Raw genomic sequence first — 19,337 nt, 5'->3', positions numbered from 1 at the left:
AGCTGTATGAACATGGACAAGATATTTAACTAATCTCCCTCTCTTTAATATAAAACGAGGACAAAAACAGTACCTAATATCTCCAATCAGACTTCTTGTGGGGACTAAATAATATAGGACATATAAAACAGCACAGCCTTCAAGTAAACACTTCAAAACGTCACTGTTGTCGTTATCTTCGTCCACACCACTGAATAACAGAGAGTAATGTCTGGTTGGAAGAATTAAGGCACAAAACATCCAATATCTACCCAAGCAAGATATATTTTCAAGAACATTTTCTTGGCTGATATATTTGAACTGCTAAGTGCATAGAAAATGTAGAGCCATAAAGTCCTCTTGCAGAAAGTGATTAAAAACACAGCAAAGTGAAACAAAATCTTAGAGCAAAAGTCAGTGGAGACAAAGCCGCTAGAATGAAGCTCTCTTACTCCAAATGGCTGCTACTGTAGGCATTCCGGGTGAGAACCGGGGTGGTGGGCATGCTCCGTCCTCCCTGGGGCCGCCTCTCCAGAGTTTTGTAAGGACTGCTGTGTGTGGACAGCATTTCTCTGTGATGGGAAGAAAGAAATCAGAAAATGATGAGCCTCCCAACATTTCTGGCAAATTTGTAATAAGCTGCTTAGAAACTTACTGGAAGGGGAGAGATAAATTAGGATTTTGGTAATAACAGATATACATCACTATATATAAAACAGATAATCAACAAGGACCTACTGTATAGCACAGGGAACTCTACTCAATATTCTGCAATAACCTACATGGGAAAAGAATCTGAAAAAGAATAGATACATGTGTGAAAAGTGAAAAAGTGTTAAGTCACCACTCATGTCTCACTCTCTGCAACCCCATGAACTGTAGCTCGCCAGGCTTCTCTGTCCATGGGATTTCCCAGGCAAGAATACTGGAGTGGGTTGCCATTTCCTTATTCAGGGGATCTTCCCGACCCAGGGATTGGATCCATGTCTCTGGCGTCTCCTGCACTGCAGGCAGATTCTTTACCATCTGAGCCACCAGGGAAACCCCAGATATATGTATATGTATAACTAAATCACTTTATTGTATACTTATTGTATACTTATATATTGAAACTAATACAACATTGTTAATCAACTATACTCCAACATAAAATAAAATAGATACCCAACAAGGACCTACTATATAGCACAAGGAACTATACTCAATATTTTGTAAGAACCTATAAGGGGAGAGAATCTAAAATATATATATATGAATAACTGCTAATAATTGTATATATAATTATAATATGTATAACTGAATCACTGTGCTATATGCCTGAAACAAACACAACAGTGTAAATCAACTATACTCCAGTTAAAAAACAAAAAAAGAAACAGGAAGCGGAAGGAATGGGAACATAAAGAGATAATTGGGAAAACTGTCTTTGTGGTTTAGTATCCAGGTGCATCTTAGATGAGTCTTAGGGGAAGCACAAGTGATCTGACTCTGAGTCATAAATATGAAGGAAAAAAACGAAAAGACTTTTGAAAAAGAGTGTACTCAATAAAATACATTGAAAGCAAGGAGAGCAGGGGTAGCAAGTCCTTTTTCTGTAAAAAGTCTCATAGGAAGTATTTTTGGCTTTGCAGGCTATCCCAATGATTCAGCTCTGCCCCTGACGTAAAACAGCAGTGTAGACAATATGTATGTGACTGGAGGTGGTTGTGTGCCAATCAGATTTGACTGTGGATACTGAAATTCAACTTTCATATAATTTTTATGTTACAAGATTGTCACAAAAAATATTAGTTTTTTATTTTCCTTCCAATTATTCAAAATTCTAAAAACCATGCTTAGCTCATCGGAAATACAAAAATAGGTCACAGGCTGAATTTGGCCAGTAGACAGTCATTCACAGCATTCTTAAATTGCTTTGTCCACTTCCCAGCACAGTGAGAACAGAATTTGAAATTATTTTAATTAAAAACAACTTCGATTACACTTCACTTACTACAAAAGCATGGCAAAAAAGTTAAAAAAAAATTACTGTGTTTATACCCTTAAAAACAAAAAATTAGATCTTACTATAAATTCTCTTTCAAAACCCACTTAAGGAAAAAACACAACTTGATCTAACATTTTATGTTGCTTAATATTCAGTCACATTGTTATTTTAGAGTGTACAGCATTCCACCATAAATACTGACTGTAATTTACTTAATCCACTAGTTGAGCATTTGGGCTGTTTTTATTTGTCATTAGAATAAACAATGCTGTGAGATAAGGATCCTGTAGTTAATTCAAGAGGAAAAATTCCTAGAAGTGAAATTGCTGGATGAAAGAGCAAACACATCTATAGGGCGAAGCTATAGGGAATGGAGGCATAATAAGTTCTTAAGATAATGATTTTCCCAGTTATGATTCCTTTTGCTGAAACAGCTTTGTTTTCCCTGATATAATAAACATACCTGCCCAGTGCTATCTGACAGGACTTTCTTCGGTGATGGACATGTGCTCTATCTGTGGTGCTCAGCATCACAGACATCAGCCACATGTGCCTATCAGGACTTGAAATGCAACTGGTAGGACTAAAGAGCTGAATTTTAAATTTTATTTGCTTTTAATTGAACTGGACACCACAGCTCTAGACACCTGGATCTCTATTGTTTAAGGCAACAGTTCTTAGATGCTAATCTACAAATTGGGGCTAATATGAAATAAAGATTTTCACTGGTCTTTGACAGATCAGAAACATAACAAAATGTTGGTTCTCTTTTCATAAATGAAAAATCATTTCATCTAAATAATCCTCTTTTATTTTGAGACTAATTTCCATCTTTCCTGAGATGCAATAAAACATGTTGGCTAAAATCACATCATAGGCTTTGCAGTCAGGCTATGTCGGTTTAAATCCCAATTCTGACAGTTACTAATTGATGTACCCAACAAGTGATTCATGCTTTCTTATCCTCAGTGTACTTATCTGTAAATGCTAAGGATGGTAGTAATACAATGAGCATTTTCTTACGACTAAATTTGTTATTATATGTTAAACACTTGGAACAGTGTCTGGCACATACTAAGTGCTCAACAAATGTTCATCTTATTATTACTACAACAATGACTGTATTTTGGATATGTGTCATATTTTCATGAAATCACAGTGCTACCTGTGTGAACATACTAATTAGGCAAAGTAAAAAGCTGGTAATCCTATCTTGGACCCAATTTAAAAAAACAAACAAAAAACCTAGTAGTGATCCATGCAGCCAAATTCTGGGAATCACTGGTCTTTCATCTTTTAAAAAGTTATTGTCCCAAAAATATTTACTTGAGACACCTGAGAAGAAGTTACAGATTAAAAATGTACTCGAGTCCCATTTTCCTTTGAAAGATTAGAAGTCAGTTCTATTGCCTAGTAGAGTTGTATTAAATGTTCCTGAGACCTTGGGTGATGAAACAGAACTTTGACACTATATCCAAATTCAGATTTATAGTTAATGCCTCTATTATTTAATACAAACCAAACAGACTTTAAGGAAACAGCCAAATATTTTTTAAAAGACCTCTTTAAAGACACTTCCACTTGCTGCCAACAACAAATAACTGGGTTAGATTCTACGCTTGATTTTATAAGATAACCCTTTCTGAAAGAATAAACAGGATAACACAAAAATAGGTTGACTCTTTTGGAGCAAAGATCTTACAGTGGTGAGGCAGTCACCTCTTTGATGATCTGTCTTCTTACCTGGACTGTCTGGTATCCACAAACTGTTCATTGATGGATGACTTTCTGAAATGGATTCTCTCAATACCGAGAGACTTGGGAGGAAGAATTCTTGGAGAATGAGGTACTGAACTTGATCGCTGCCCAGCAAGAGTGAAGGTATCATTGGCTGCAATAAGTGAATGAATGAATAACTAGATAAATAAAAAAGTAAACAAATGCCTTGCCAACACCTCCCTCCCCCCAATAAAGTGGAAGATCTGTCTGGTGAGTAAAATGTTCTTCCAAAGAATGTCATTTTTAAAGTGCGTAAGTTCCAGGAAACGTATTTTTATATTTTACACAATAGAAAATAGAAATTACTGAATGTTCTTGTGGGGACACACCCAACTTCTGTCAACTCAATAGGAGCCACTTTGAGCACATAAATCTCTCAGGTGTAATGGGTGATGCTTAACAAGAGTTATACCACAGAAAAATCTCAGTGTATAAAGGGCCAAGAGGAAGTTGGCCTATAAAGTTGGACTGGATCAGTTTTGCCGAGCTTTACTTTTAACATTCTTAGGCCTCCCTGGCTGACCAAAGACTCATCCTATCACTGACAGGGATGAAACTGATTTATGATGAGTCATTAGGGGCTTGTTAATGTCTCTCACTGATATTTGTATTTTCAAACAGGAGTGGCAAGCATGACCAAACCTCAGCTAAAAGGAAGAGTTCTGAAATGGAAGACTTTCACAAACCATTCCATTTGGAAGAAGATAAAGCAGTAGGGTTTATTGGCTTCTGAATTCTTTAAATCACATCAAACAGATAGCCAGCTCCCCTGCTTAAGCACAAGGAAGGGATTATAAGGAAATATTCTACCACTTGATATGAAATCCATTCCATCATGAAATGTGTTGAACATGGGTCAGTAAAATAGATAAGGTCTATTTCTAGGAAACTGACACAGTAACATGTAACACAATTTCTAAAATATGTGCTTCTAAGGAAAATAAACTCCCACTTATCCAGAATAAGTAGACAGTGAAAAATCAAAGTTTCCATTATTTCCTGGTAGTGTAGCCTGCACAACACTCATTTCCTGGTTTTGTTATCAGACACCAAATATATAAGATGTCACCACTGGACAAAGCTGGGTGAATGACTCTTTATTACTTTGCAACTGCCTGTGAATCTATAGCTACTTTAAAAGCTAAAAAAATAAATTCTGCAGAACCTTACAAAGCCTTATCAAGATACCTATTTACTCATGTTATGGTACTTTGATTCATTGAAGTCATGTGATTTGTATGGTACTATATTTTACGCTGAGCTAACCTGTGTAAAGGGAGGCCTGGGTTCGATCCCTGGGTTGGGAAGATCCCCTGGAAGAGGGCATGGCAATCCACTCCAGTGTCTTGCATGGAGAATACCCACGGACAGAGGAGCCTGGTGGGCTACGGTCCATGGGGTTGTAAAGAGTCAGACACAACTGAGTGACTAAGCGCAGCACAGCACAACCTGTGTAAAAGCTAATCTTAAGCCCTTTCCCAACCATTCTTCATAAATGTAAGCTAGTTGATTCTACTTTTCCCAAAAGAGTAATAAATAGGCTTTTCTACTCAAAACCTTTCTTAGTATTTCAGAATATGTAACATTTTAAATTGAAAAGGGAGAGCTACTTACGATCATCATAGGTGGTAGTATCAGACAAGGAGCTGCTTTCTGATGGGATGATGTCTTCTGTGAACAAAATAAACTATCTTTAGTACAATGGTGCCTTTGGACACCCCTAATAGTTCAATAAAACAATTCTCAATGGAGTGCATCTTAGTTTTACTTAGATAAATGCAACTAGTTACAGTGCATTAGGAGTAATTAACTTTGTGAGAATGGACTCATTGACCACTTAAGACATAAACATCTTCCCTACTATACAAATATTACACTGGATTATTTCTTACAATGGAACAGACTTGAGAACCTTACTTTGAGAATCTACTGCACTGTTAGGTTAACTTATTTTTTGAGCTCTCTCCTGAAGAGAAGGGCTTTTTCTTGATAAGAGTGAGGACATTTGTGGTACGGAAGCTTCTGAATCAGACTAGGGTTTCCTAACAGTGGGTGGCACTACTGACATCCTAGACTGGATGATTCTTTGTTGGGGGGTGCTGTCCTTTGCACTGTAGGCTCTCTAGCCTCTACTACTGGATATCAGTACCCTCCCCACCCTCAGTTTTGACAATCAAACACGCCTGCAGACATTTCCCAGGGATGCAAAATTGCTGCTGGTTGAGAACCACTGAAATAAACAGACCTGGATTCAAAGCCTGGTGTTGTCACTTATTGGCTGGGAGACCCTGGGCAAATTACTTAATCTCTCCAAGCATCATTTGGCTCAACTCTAAAATAGGGATGAAAATAGTACCTCGTGTTTAACGCTTTGGTGGGCATTCGATGACATAATAGATGTAAAGCCCTTGGCCTTGCTCCCGGTACAAGACAAATGCTCAATAAATATTAACTATACTTATTACTTTGGTTACCTACATACAGTATTCTAGTGAAAGAAGTCTGGTGGTTGGAAATGTCCATAAAAATGTGATTATTACTGGTGCTTGTCAAATGTTACAAAACGGGTTTGGCAAAAAGCGACATCTCACTTTGCTGTACAGCAAAAACTGACACAACATTATAAAACAACTATACTCCAATAAAATTTTTTTTAAAAAGTGACATCTTTGATGTGTTGATGTGCTTTGGCAAATCTTTCCATATTCAGTTGTCAAGGATGGGCAAGGTTACAGGCAAATGTGACACCTCAGTGTAAGCTTCGAAGCCATTATGAAGTGAATCTCCCCATCCAATCTAAAATTAATCTCTATCAGAGCCAAGAGGACTGTCTCTTAATGGGACACAGGGTAGAGCTTGAAGGCGAGATGCCAGTATAGTCAGCTGTCAGGCAGGCTTTAAAAATAATCCACCGATATATACTCAACCATTGGCATCGGTGCTGCCTGAATGTCAGTTACTGTAAAGGATAACATTGGAATCTTACACAGTTGGAGATGAATGGGCCACGACAAATGGCTATCAAAGTTAAGTGACCTGCTCACTACCCATTTCCTATGGGTCCAGAATGGCCACCAATGAGGCCAACTGGATTTTGCATTGAGTCAAAACCATCCTAAATTCCCCAGCTGTAGTTGACAAACACGTGTGTGTTGATGTCCATGCATTCACTTACTAAAAAGCTGTATCTCTGCTTTTCAAATCATATGCCCTGAAGCTCAGTATACTTTAAAACTCATTACCATATTTTGTCAAATCTAAGATGTATAATTGGTTGATATTCCAGTAAAAAAAAGAAAAAGTACTGATCATAACTGTAATGCCTCATCTAGTATAAGAATTATCCCAATTTCACAGATGCTTAAATGGGGGGGAGGGTGGAAAGTCTTGGAATCAAAAGAAGTAATCATATTTCAACCAATGATCAATTCTAAAATTTATTCTAATAAACATGGAAGGCCTGTTGGACTTGAAATCCACCTAAATGAGACTTTTCAGTTTAATTTTTTTCTGAATATTAGTTTTAGATACATGATGTTGAGAATTTTGAAAATACTAAAGAGAATTAAGAAGAAAATTGACATGAAATTCTACAACTATTAGTATTTTTGAACTCCTGCCCAACCAGTCTCTATGTGTACATATTTATACAATGTCAGGACTATGTTTTGGCTACAATTTTGTATTCTGCCTTCTGCATTTCATAATACAACAGGAACATACGTCCATAAATAGCCTCTATGCTGCTGCTAAGTCACTTCAGCCGTGTCCAACTCTGTGCGACCCCATAGATGGCAGCCCACCAGGCTCCCCCGTCCCTGGTATTCTCCAGGCAAGAACACTGGAGTGGGTTGCCATTTCCTTTTCCAATGCATGAAAGTGAAAAGTGAAAGTGAAGTCACTCAGTCGTGTCCGACCCTCAGCGACCCCATGGACTGCAGCCTTCCAGGCCCCTCCGTCAATGGGATTTTCTAGGCAAGAATACTGGATTGAGGTGCCATTGCCTTCTCCGAAATAGCCTCTATAAATAACCGTAATTGTAAGAGTTCTTTTCTATCCACATATATTGGATAGGTCCTTAGAAAATATATATGGTCTGCCGCATTAAAAATCTCTGAGAAACTATTATGTAGGGCCCAGCTGTCTTAATACTCTGTGTTTTCAAATATATTTCTTGCAATGACATCAGGCCAGTTAGAGGTGAATCTCTCTTATTGGGAACTAATATTGCTGTGTAAAGCTCTTTCATCCTGAAAATTAAAGCAATACAATAGTATAGTTTTACAACAATGAGAAGGTCACAGAAGACCAAGTTAACATACTTGTAAGAATGAAATTCCGAATCATTTTTATCCTAAGAAACTTAAGGATCAATCCATTCTTTTCTCTCTCATCAAACGAACTGGTTTGGAAACGGTACATTCCATCAAGAGGACTGACTTAGGTGACTCAAAAAAACCTCACTAGTTACTAACCTGGTAAGATAACTGTTGCTTTCTGGCTGGGTTTCTTTCCACATCTAATGCGATACTCATTTATAGCATTTTCAATCTCCTGAAGCTTTTTCACTGCATCCGTGTAATCTTGCTTTCGTTTTTTCTTCACGGTTTTGCAAAGGTCGGGCTCATTGGCAAGCTTCTTCGCAGCCTCAACCAGCTTTTGCTGTATTAGGAAATTGCTCTCCAGTTCTTGCAAAGCAGGATCCTGCATTCACATGCAGGAGATACACGGTCACTCTCATATGTCCTTGATAATAAAATTTCTCTTTCTCATGCATTCTCACATCAGATGCTCTTTGTGAATGAAATCTTCCTAAGTTTTACTCCTTAGGTATTCTCAAACACCTTCCTAGAAGATAAGACCTCCCTCCATTTACTTTAACAGTCCAATTCTCTTTCCTTTTCAAAGAAGGGAATTGACCTTCCATTCATTCAACTGGTTAGATGAGGATCATATTTTTCAAGAAGGGATCCTTCACCCAAGATTCATAGCCAGAGAATGTTATAGTCATATGCACAGCTTCAGAAACAGATAAACTGGATAAAAACAGATAAATGGATAAAATATCCATTCTTTCTGGGTAACTCCTGGTTGCATGGCCCTGGATATATTACTTAATTTTTAATGCTTCAGTTTTTTTTACTTGTAAAATGGATGTAACATCCACTTTATGAAACTATGGTGAAGATGAAAGGAAACAATGTATGTGCATTGCTTAGCTCAGAGCTGGGTATACACTGAACACTTAATAAACAGCAATGCTAAAATATTGAAACATGTAAAATATCATGTATGAAACGAGATGCCAGTCCAGGTTCAATGCACGATACTGGATGCTTGGGGCTAGTGCACTGGGACGACCCAGAGGGATGGTATGGGGAGGGAGGAGGGAGGAGGGTTCAGGATGGGGAGCACATGTATACCTGTGATGGATTCATTTTGATATTTGGCAAAACTAATACAATTATATAAAGTTTAAAAACAAAATAAAATTAAAAAGAAAAAGAAAAACCATCAAAAAAAAAAACAACAACAGCAATGCTAACTTTATTATGAATGGAAACCACTACTATTTTCTAAAGCCAAGATGGCCAAATTTCTACAAGAAACATGAATAGGGTCATAGTGTCTGATGACATACAAATAGGAAAGTATCATCTATATTGCCTAACAAATCTTTTAACTTTATTATACCTAAAGTGTTATACGTGTGTTATCTCACTGAATACTCCTTGCATCTCTCAGAGGGAAGAACAATCATTACCCCCATTTTATTGATGAGAAAACCAGAGAATTGAGACTTCAGAGAGGTCAATGATTTGCCAAAGGCTACTTGGTTTTAAGTGGGAGACTCTAGTGCTGAATTATTAATTCTTAAAATAATGTTTCTCAATTTAGAAATAGAGTTCATTTAATACTCTCTCTGTTTGGAGGAGTAAAGTCATGAGAACTCAACATTAACTAAACTGTGCATGAAGGAAAGAATTCAACTTGGTCTCCATGATCACCTTTAGCTGGTGAGATAAAAATGTACAGCAGTAACCCAAAACCCAAAGGAACAAGTCAGCTACATTCAACTGACAGCTTTTCTGCCTCACTGTTGACAGAAGTGCTCAGAACGGGTGCCCATACCTCTTCACTTGGCAGCAAGTTGTCATCTAATTTGAACGCGGTACCTATACGCCTTCTGACCTGAGGAGGTTTCTCACCTACATTCAGAGGATACTCCTTGGGCATTTTGCCTGTGAGCTCCTATAAAACAGGACAGAACCAAGAGGGAGATTACTGACCCTGGCTGGAACTGTCAAACACAATTTGAAATGTTCCCCAAAGCAGAAGACACTCACAGCCTCCCGCAAACAGATCTTCTTAAGCTCTTCAACTTTCTTCAGGAGCTTTTCTTGCAACAGTTTTTCCTTCTTCTTGAGTTCAAGGATCTTCTCTCTCTTTTGCTCCTCACTGACTTCTGAGTCTTGAGAACCTGGAGGTGATGGGGGGGTGGGGAGGGAGGGCAGGGAAGGTTTATACAGGCATGTTTCCTTCCTTTTCAGAGGACAAAGGATTTTTAAGCCAAACCTGCTATTTAATAATAGTTTCTTTCTTTTCTCCTTGTTTCTGAACATAATAAAAGGAAACTGGAGAACATTTTCTCATGCTTCTGGGCATCCAACAGAACCTGGTAATAATATATGCCTTTTGCATTTCGGTTCAGTCATTTGGGAAGCAATGATAAAATGTTTAATGTTTTAGACACACTCAATGAAAAAATTCATTTTTCTGAGCAAGAGAGAAGGTAAGATGTTCCTGGAGATAGTTGTTTGGAATGTTCTTTTGGAAAGTAAGCAAGGCAAAGGGATATTCTGTGTTTCAGATTCACAAGCTGACAATGGGATTTAGATGAGAATATTTTTAGTGACTTATGTATACTTAGTGATACTCTCATATAAATGTCTGCAGAGTAAGGGTTTGGGAGCAAAAATCACTTTGGGGGTAAGATGGAGTTCAAGGGTTGTAATCATGGTTGATTTTATGTTAAATGGAAAATTAGATGACTGTCTGTATCAAAAACTACACACTGGAGAAAGAAAAAGCTTCTGGACCTGATGGGGAGAAAATGTTCTTGCAAGCTACCCCAAGGCACTCACTGTCTGAGCATCTAGTGTTAATTATACAACCTGAACTTTATAACTTAACTTGCTTCATATTCTTTTAAAAACTAATTTCAAAATTTTATTCAAAACTGCTGTATACTATAGGTTCTCTCATATGCTTACTTATTCTGGAAATAACGGGTTAAAAGATACATTTAAAAGTGGTTTACAACCAAAAAAAATAAAAGTACATTAAGATATAGATGGCTCGCACACTCTCTAATCCAAAAATATTACCTGAGGAAATTAAACTGCCGTTGCTTGCCATAATGAACTGGCTTTTCGCCTCGAGTGTCACCAGTTTGGAGACCCTTGGTGCTCCTGTCTCCGTCAAGTCCATTGCGATATCGTCTAAACTCCTGGCTGAAGGGATTTTTGCCTAACACAACATGGAAAGGGAATTCATTCAGTCACACCTATTTTAAATTAATAAAACGATTCAGTTAATATGGAATAAAAATGTCAACACAAAGGACGATACAGAACTTTTATATACTATAGTGATATTTTTCGGAAAAAGATTCAGACTTCAGCTTTGTCACTAAAATGTTTTGTTAATCACGCATGATTCTTCCTCATGGTATAGTTCAATCATTAACATAAAAAAGTCATGAGTGCACAGACTCACACAATGCCTAAAAGTTGGCGAATCTTACAACTTTCAGAGCAGGCTATAGGTTGCCCATCTGTTAAATGTAAGAAAACTTAAAACAACTGGTAGTAAAGTTAAAAAAAAACCCCACAAGACTCAAGAAACAAAAACCCATGAGGTTGCATCTTTTCTAAGAAAGTTTATCTTCTGAATGGAAAGTAAATGAGGGATGGGACTTTGTCCTTATAGAAATACTTTCAGTTACTTACTTTGCTTTGCTTCCGGTCCAAGTAAAACTGATGCTGACTAATTGCCATTACCCAGATGGACTTGATGAGAGAGGAGTTCGCATACCACGTTTGCACGAAGAGGCCACTCTGCCCAAAAGTTCTTCTGGATACTGAAATCCTAAAAGATTAAGGAAAGCACTCATGATTTGTTTCTGGCCCAGCATAACATCAATGGCACCCCACTCCAGTACTCTTGCCTGGAAAATCCCATGGACAGAGGAGCCGGGTAGGCTGCAGACCATGGGGTCGCTAAGAGTCGGAAACGACTGAGCGACTTCACTTTCACTTTTCACTTTCAGGCATTGGAGAAGGAAATGGCAACCCACTCAAGTGTTCTTACTTGGAGAATCCCAGGGACGGGGGAGCCTGGTGGGCTGCCATCTATGGGGTTGCACAGGGCTGCCATCTATGGGGTCGCACAGAGTCTGACAGGACTGAAGTGACTTAGCAGCAGCAGCAGCAGCAGCAGCAGCAGCAGCATATCAAATGTACCCAGTGGGTAACATTGTAACAAAGTATCTCCTTAATTGTTTTTCCTCTGCCACACCCTTGCCTTCAAGGACCAAGCCTCTGATTGTCTCCTTTTTATGAGAAAGCCAATCACACTTGGGTATCTCCTCATAAAAGCAGTATATTAAACAATACAAACACACATCTTCAAAAGCAGATGAGAAAATAGACAGAGTATTAGAAAAAGAATAGACACATGTATATGTATAACTGAATCACTTTGCTGTACGCATGAAACTAACACAACATTGTTAAACAATTATGCTCTAATACAAAATGAAAATTTTTAAAGTAATTAAGAGAAAATGATTATTAATATGTCAACCATATAATATTTTAGAAAAACCTAAGTCTAGTAGACTTGTGTACATAAATATAAACATTCTGTACTCTGCACAGAAGCATGATACTGGAAATAATAGAAATTAAAAATTATTTCATAGCAGATGAGAATTAGCCACATTGGAGGCTGTACTAAAAACATCAAATTAAAGACCACAGATGTGCGATGTGCAACCATCACAAAAAGGTGAGAATAAATGTGTTACTTTAAAGATCAAGCGATCATGACCTGTGGGATCAGCACCTTCCTCCAAGGAAAGAGAGCATCTCAGATCTAGCTATTGTCTGGCTTTGGCACTATCAGAGGATGAGCATAATAATATTGTCTGATAATATGCATGTCCGAAACTGGCCCAGATTACTGCTTATGTACTGGATGAAAAGAGAGAGGGTCAGAGGACAGAGCAAGAGAAGCAAAGATGGGGGGCAGGGTTGTGGGGAGAAGAGCACCAGTGTTCCTTGTAGGAATCTGCCTTGTATCTCCAGGTCATCTTTTTGCCACAGCTGTTTCCTCCATCCCTCTGACCTCCAAATATCCATAAACTTATATCTGAAAAGCAACCACTGCGAGCTGATAAGGAATTCCTCTGAGGAACTTGGAGAGCCTACAATCTTGACTTTAATTCATGTTGATAATTTAGGAACTTTTTTAAGTGACCAAGAATAGCAAACTTAAAAATGAGCAAAGGATCTGAATAAACATTTCTCTAAAAAAGGTAGACAAATGGCCGATGAGTCCATGAAAAGATGCTCGGTGAGCAAATCTAAACCAGTATGAGTTATCACTGCACACCATCAGGATGGCTATTTACACACACACACAGAAAAAATAACAAATATTAGAGGATGTGGAGAAAATGAAACCATGCAGAGTTTTGGTAGGGATGTAAAAGGGGATAGCTGCTTTGGAAAACAGTCTGACAGTTCCTCAGAAGGTCAAAGAGAGTTACGATTTGATCAAGCAATTCTACTCCTAGGTATGCACCCAAGAGAAATGAAAACATGTGCACATGAATATTCATAGCAGCATATGTGGCTAGTCATTGGACCCGTACAGAAAAAAAGGCTTTTATTCTCACCTCCGTGGATCATGAACTTCAACAGCAAACTTTTTCTCACGGAAATATAAGTTCTCCAGCTGTTTCCATTGGAATAACTAAGAAATGAAGAAAACAAAAATGCAACACAGCTTTAATTAATGTTAACTTTTACTAAGTCTAGAAATCAGCTTAATAATAAAAAAATCAAGAATTAAGTTTGAGATTAGGCATATGCCTTTTCACAAACCAACTATAGCGTGAAACCAGTTTATTCCTTCTTTTGACAGTAATCTTCACTTTATCACTGTTTCCCGAACAATAAAACCAAGCAACTGTGGGGAACATGCATACTATTTTTCCTTTGACTCAACTAAATAAAAGAGTGAGTAAGGAAATTGTAGATTCCAGTAAGCACATGCCTTCTGATCAAAGATGTTGACTTCATATTTAAATGGAAAGAGATTCAAAGGGATGTTTCAATAAGACCACAGATTAAATTTCAAAAGAATGCAAAGTGAAAGTAAAACGGAACCCCAAGCAAGGGTGATTCTCAGTGATAATTTCCCCACGTACAAGAGTTCCCCTAAATGCCACAGAAACTTGAGTGCTAGAAATTGGAGGCTCGGCGGGATGGGAGTGAATGCTGACACTGCTCTCTTGGTTTCTGAGCTAAAGCTTCCAGTTTTTGTAAGAGAATTCATCAACATATTCCCACTGTTGATACTCTAATGCCGCACCAGGTGTTATCTGCCAGTTGGGTGGGAGAAATACAACTTACTAGCAATGGGCATCTGAAAATTTAACTTGTAAAAAGCAGCTCATTCACAGAACTGAGTGGGCCCTCCTGCATTTTCTGGGTTCATTCCCAACCCTTCACATTAGCCTGAGACCCAGCTTGTCCTTTGAACTTTGACTTCGTAGTTGGGAATTCCTCTTCTCCACCCCAGTCTTGGTCAGAGAAATACTAGCACAGCAATTTCATTCCATTATTAGACTTTAGCTGGATTTTTAACTTACGTTCAAAGAATCTTCATAAAACATTCTAATCATTAAGAAAATAACTTCTCCGCAATGCACCACCAGCAAAACCATTTCCTGGGGTACAGGAACCAAGACTTTTCACCAACCTTATCTAAAAGAAACAGCACAAGCTGATGGTTCCCACGCACATACAGCTGGGAGACAGACCTGTTCAAACTGGACCCTCCACCTCAAACAGTGAAATAAACCATCACCCACTGAGAACACAGCGCTTTGTCGTCTGAGCACCTAGCGTCTAACTATAACCCTCGCCCAGGTAGAAAGAGGAATTCGTGGGAGCTTAAAGGTACATACCGATTTCCTAAAACTTCTGTAGTTTCCAGGCTTTCATGTCTTTTAATCCCAAGGTTCCAAAAGTGAGATACCAAGGGGAAGGGGATCTCCGAGGTGCTCTCTCCCTCCCCCTCTCCCTCCTGTCCCAGCCGGGCAGCTCCGGTGAGTTCTGCACAGAGTTTCCTAAGACACTTAGGTGTAACTCAGTTTCACAAACCGAGCCTCCCACGGCTGACACGCTACTGACATCAGCAATTCCTCCAAGTGACACCACCCCGGTTCCATTCCTTCCTCCATCTGGGAGAGGACAGCCAAGTTCTCTCTGGCAGATTTCCCCCGGGAGAGAGACGCACTTTCCACACGGGGTATGGGGGAGATTCAGATGGTATTTCCTGGGAAGTCAGTTGCTTTGAATCCAGGCACAAATTTCACTGGAGGCTGGGCGAAGGAGACGCTGCTCCTGGTTTACTCACCCTGGCCGTGAACAGGTTCGACAGGAAGAGCCACAATGCAGCTCAGCTGTGTTTTCCTTTGCGTCCATTCCCACACACATAAAAACTAGGGCTGGACTTGAAACCTGATCTCTGTAAAGCTGCCACCTCCCCCTCTTATCACTTACAAACGTGAAACACAAGGCTCTCCATTCGGCACATCCCAGCGTTGAGAACAGACAGCCCCCTGCAGCAAAAACCCTACTTAAACAGTGAAAGGTTTCAGCTAATTTTAAAGAATTTGAAAAAATGAGATGGCAACTGGGTTTGCAAATGAAGTTATGGGAATGAGACTGCATTTTTAAGTCTGAAAGGCAAAGCCATTTCCCCAACTTAAATCTTAAAAAGTTGTTGTGATGGGGGAGAGGGGTTGGGGGAATTCCCTGGCGGCCCAGTAGTTAGGACCTGGCGCTTTCACTGCGTGAGTTTGATCCCTGGAGTTTTTGCAAAATGTGATTTCACATATGTGCCTGTAATAGTATAAAAGTGAACAGGAATGGCACAAACTTCATTCATGACAGCGGTTCAGGACAGTAGAATGTACAAGGGGTTCATGGCACCACAAACTTCAGCATTACTAGTCATGTTTATTTTATTAATAAAAATAAGATGAAGTCAATATAACAAAATATTTGTTATCATCAGTTTAAGTGGTTATGCAGGTGTTGTCACATTCTTGGTATTCCTGTTTTTTTTTTTTTAATTTCTAAAAATTATAGAAGTTTGTATAAAATAAACAAAGGTCGGTCTGTTTCATACAAGAGTGAGATTTCCACTTCCTAACCATTGGGAATCGTCTAATTTAGACATGTATTACCTGTGTGATTCTTATCACTGTTTGAAGTAGCAAGGAAAACACTTCTAACTGTAGTGGCACTTGATCTAGCTGGCAGCTGGAAATAAGCTAGCTTGTCAAATTTCTGAAACCATTCTTCCATCGTGCTTTTAAACTATCTTGGAGTTCTAGATCTCAGAGAGCCGGGATGAGGCTCGGAAAATGGCAGTGAAGCTGAGGTGAAGTGGATTCCTTTACTCATTCAACACGCCCAGGAACGCACCTGGCACGAGCAGTCAATTGCCCAATCTGCATTCCTGTCCTTTAGGCCAGTGTTTTCCTTATAGGGTAAATACAAGGTCCCTCTTTGGTCAAAATCACTCAAGATTTTAGGCCAGTGGAAGGATAAGGGGAAAACGTTAGAAAGATATCCACCAGGCTGACCTGACTTGCTGGGGTCTCTATTTAAGAGAAATGGCCTGATGGGGAATTCCCTGGTGGCCTCCAGTGTATGCACGCTCAGTCATGTCTGACTCTCTGTGACCCCATGGACTGTAGCCCACCAGGCTCCTCTGTCCATGAAATTTCCCAGGCAAGAATACTGGAGTGGGTTGCCATTCTGTTCTCCAGGGGATCTTCCCGACCCAGGGATCAAACCCAAGTCTTCTGCATTGCAGGCAGATTCTTTACCTCTGAGTCATAAGGGAAGCTTCTCTTGGTGGTCTAGTGGTTAGGATTTGGTGCTTTTACTGCTGTGGCCTGGGATTCAATCCTTGATGGGGGAACTAAGATCCCTGCAAGTCAAGCTGCACAGTGCAGTGAAAAAGAGAGAGAGAGAGAGAAATGGCCTGACATGTTAATAAACCACTCCAGTAATCCTGTCTGGAAAATTCCATGAACGGAGAAGCCTGGTGGGCTACAGCCCATGGGGTTGCAAACAGTCAGACACGACTGAGTGACTAAACAACTCTAAATAAATCACCTGAAAGATGAAGAAGAATTGCAAGAAACCATTTAAGGAAAAAGATCAAGGTTCAAAGGAAGGCACAAATGAGCTAAGTATGCTTTACTGGGCCCCGTACAGAGAAGCACTATTATAGGGTATGCTGTCTTACAGGATAGAACAAGGCTACTATATATATTGAATCTTCCCTCATAGTTCAGTCGGAAAAGAAATCTGCCTGCCACGCAGGCAGACCTAGGTTCAATTCCTGGGTCGGGATGATCCCCTGGAGAAGGAAATGGCAACCCACTCCAGTATTCTTGCTTGGAGAATCCTGTGAACAGAGGAGCCTGGCAGGCTACAATCCACGGGGTCACAAGAGTTGGACACGACTTAGCAACTAAACCACCAACACCACTATATATATATTTTATGCATGTATATGTATAGAGAAAATTTGTAATTTTCATATTAAAATAGAAAGAATTTTTTTTTGCCAAAACAAAATTCCCACTCTTGGAGATTTGCAGGGGGGTGAGGGTGAGAGAAGAATTGTATTTGCTTTGCCACACAGAGTTAAGAGCATGAAACTGGACTGTTTCCTAAAGTGACTGTTAAACCAGCCTAATGACAATCATTAATTAGTATTTATTGTTGTTTATGTGGCACTCACTAATAGGGTTGAATTTGAAATTGTGTTCTGTTTAGAATTCATGGTGTTAGTGACGAAAGGAAATCCTTGTATGGTGACAATAAAACTATAAATTAGGTCTTCCAGACTTCGTTCTGGGCTTCCCAGGTGATGCAGTGGTAAAGAATCCACCTGCCAAAAAAGGAGATGAAAGAGATGCAGGTTTGAGTCCTGGGTTGGGAAGATCCCCTGAAGAAATGGAAACCCATTCCAGTAATCTTGCCGGGAAAATTCCATAGACAGAGGAGCCTGGTGGGTGACAGTTTTGAAGAGTCTACTCTATGCTCATATAGAATGATTAGTTGTGCCCTTTAGCATCAAAACAAGGAAGAAGATAGCAAGAGATGAAATAATAGTTAGGATTAACTTAGAGATTACAAAACAAATAGAGATACAACTGAAAAAGTCAAAGAGGAGCAATAAGAACAGTGATAGTAGCAAAGAGATAATTTAAAAAAAACTACAATAGGAAAAGAATGTTTCCTTAGGTTACAAATCACCTTGTCTTAGAAAAACAAAGTGTCAAAGATGTAATAAGTGACACAGAAAACCAAAGCTGAATCAAATCCCATTTTAAAAGTGAACGTGTATATAAAATCATAGTCAGAATCTATTCCCTTTATCCTTAGATGTAAAGGAAGTTGACAGTTTTAGAATAATTGCCACACATTATTACACTTTGGGGCTTCCCTGGAGGCTCAGCAGTAAAGAATCTGCCTGCCAATTCAGGAGACTTGGGTTTGATCCCTGGGTCAGGAAGATCCCCTGGAGAAGGAAATGGCAACCCACTCCAGTATTCTTGCCTGGGAAATCCCACGGACAGAGGAGCCTGGTGGGCTACAGACCATGGGGTTGCAGAGAGTCAGAAATAACCAAGCAACTAAACAACAATTACGCTTTAATGAGATGCACGGGTTGAATAATTAAGGCATTTTGTTGAAACCTATAATTCATATTTAGTTAGACCCCACCATTATAGACTCAAAGAACTGGAAGAAATCACCTTTCCCCTTCCTATCCTACAATCACAGTGATTCCTAAATATCTGAGATCACAAACTTTAGAAAAAAAGACTATAAGGAAAAGCAGGAGGACTTTTAAGAAACCAGAAGTCACATACTTAAGTAGCTCTTGTCCTTTACACACTCTTCTTCAATTAACAAATATACCTTGTCCACCTTGTACATGCAAAGTCCTGTTCTTGTTGGAAAATAATGATCAGGTCCCCTCCCTTGTGATGCTTACTGCACCAACTGGACCATATCAGAGTGCCTTCGCATACATGCTGATTTCAATACATGTGCTTTATTTGGCAAGTTGATTAACTTTCCTGAGTTTCAGTTTCCTCATCTGTAAAATGGGACCAACAATGCCTGCCTCAGAGGATTGTTGGAAGGGTTTAGTTGAGATTATGTTCACAAAGCACTTAGCACAGTGCCTGGCTCATAATCAA

At 39.1% G+C, this 19,337-nt stretch overlaps 1 protein-coding gene across 14 annotated transcripts in view; it reads right to left on the bottom strand.

The window, feature by feature from the left end:
- FRMD4B (FERM domain containing 4B) overlaps positions 1 to 19,337 on the bottom strand; it is a 358,959-nt gene that overhangs the window by 11,408 nt on the left and 328,214 nt on the right. For 8 of the 14 annotated variants that reach the window (XM_086366868.1, XM_086366869.1, XM_086366865.1 and 5 more), the window contains 9 exons: positions 13,710 to 13,786; positions 11,758 to 11,896; positions 11,134 to 11,275; positions 10,093 to 10,226; positions 9,878 to 9,997; positions 8,221 to 8,449; positions 5,360 to 5,416; positions 3,710 to 3,857; positions 432 to 551 (listed from right to left, as the gene is read on the bottom strand). In XM_086366868.1, the coding sequence (XP_086222994.1) occupies positions 432 to 551; positions 3,710 to 3,857; positions 5,360 to 5,416; positions 8,221 to 8,449; positions 9,878 to 9,997; positions 10,093 to 10,226; positions 11,134 to 11,275; positions 11,758 to 11,896; positions 13,710 to 13,786 (1,166 nt within the window). Of the gene's footprint in view, positions 1 to 431; positions 552 to 3,709; positions 3,858 to 5,359; positions 5,417 to 8,220; positions 8,450 to 9,877; positions 9,998 to 10,092; positions 10,227 to 11,133; positions 11,276 to 11,757; positions 11,897 to 13,709; positions 13,787 to 15,005; positions 15,570 to 19,337 lie in introns of those variants that run through there. The other 6 variants (XM_086366871.1, XM_086366864.1, XM_086366870.1 and 3 more) reach the window with 4 other exon arrangements.

The sequence above is a fragment of the Bos grunniens genome, chromosome 22 (assembly GCF_055505025.1).
Source record: "Bos grunniens cultivar Pamir isolate PY7600 chromosome 22, Bosgru_T2T1.0, whole genome shotgun sequence".
Taxonomy (NCBI): Eukaryota; Metazoa; Chordata; class Mammalia; order Artiodactyla; family Bovidae; genus Bos; species Bos grunniens.
The sequence above is the reverse complement of the archived record's forward strand: the minus strand, read 5'-3'. Positions and strand labels throughout refer to the sequence as shown.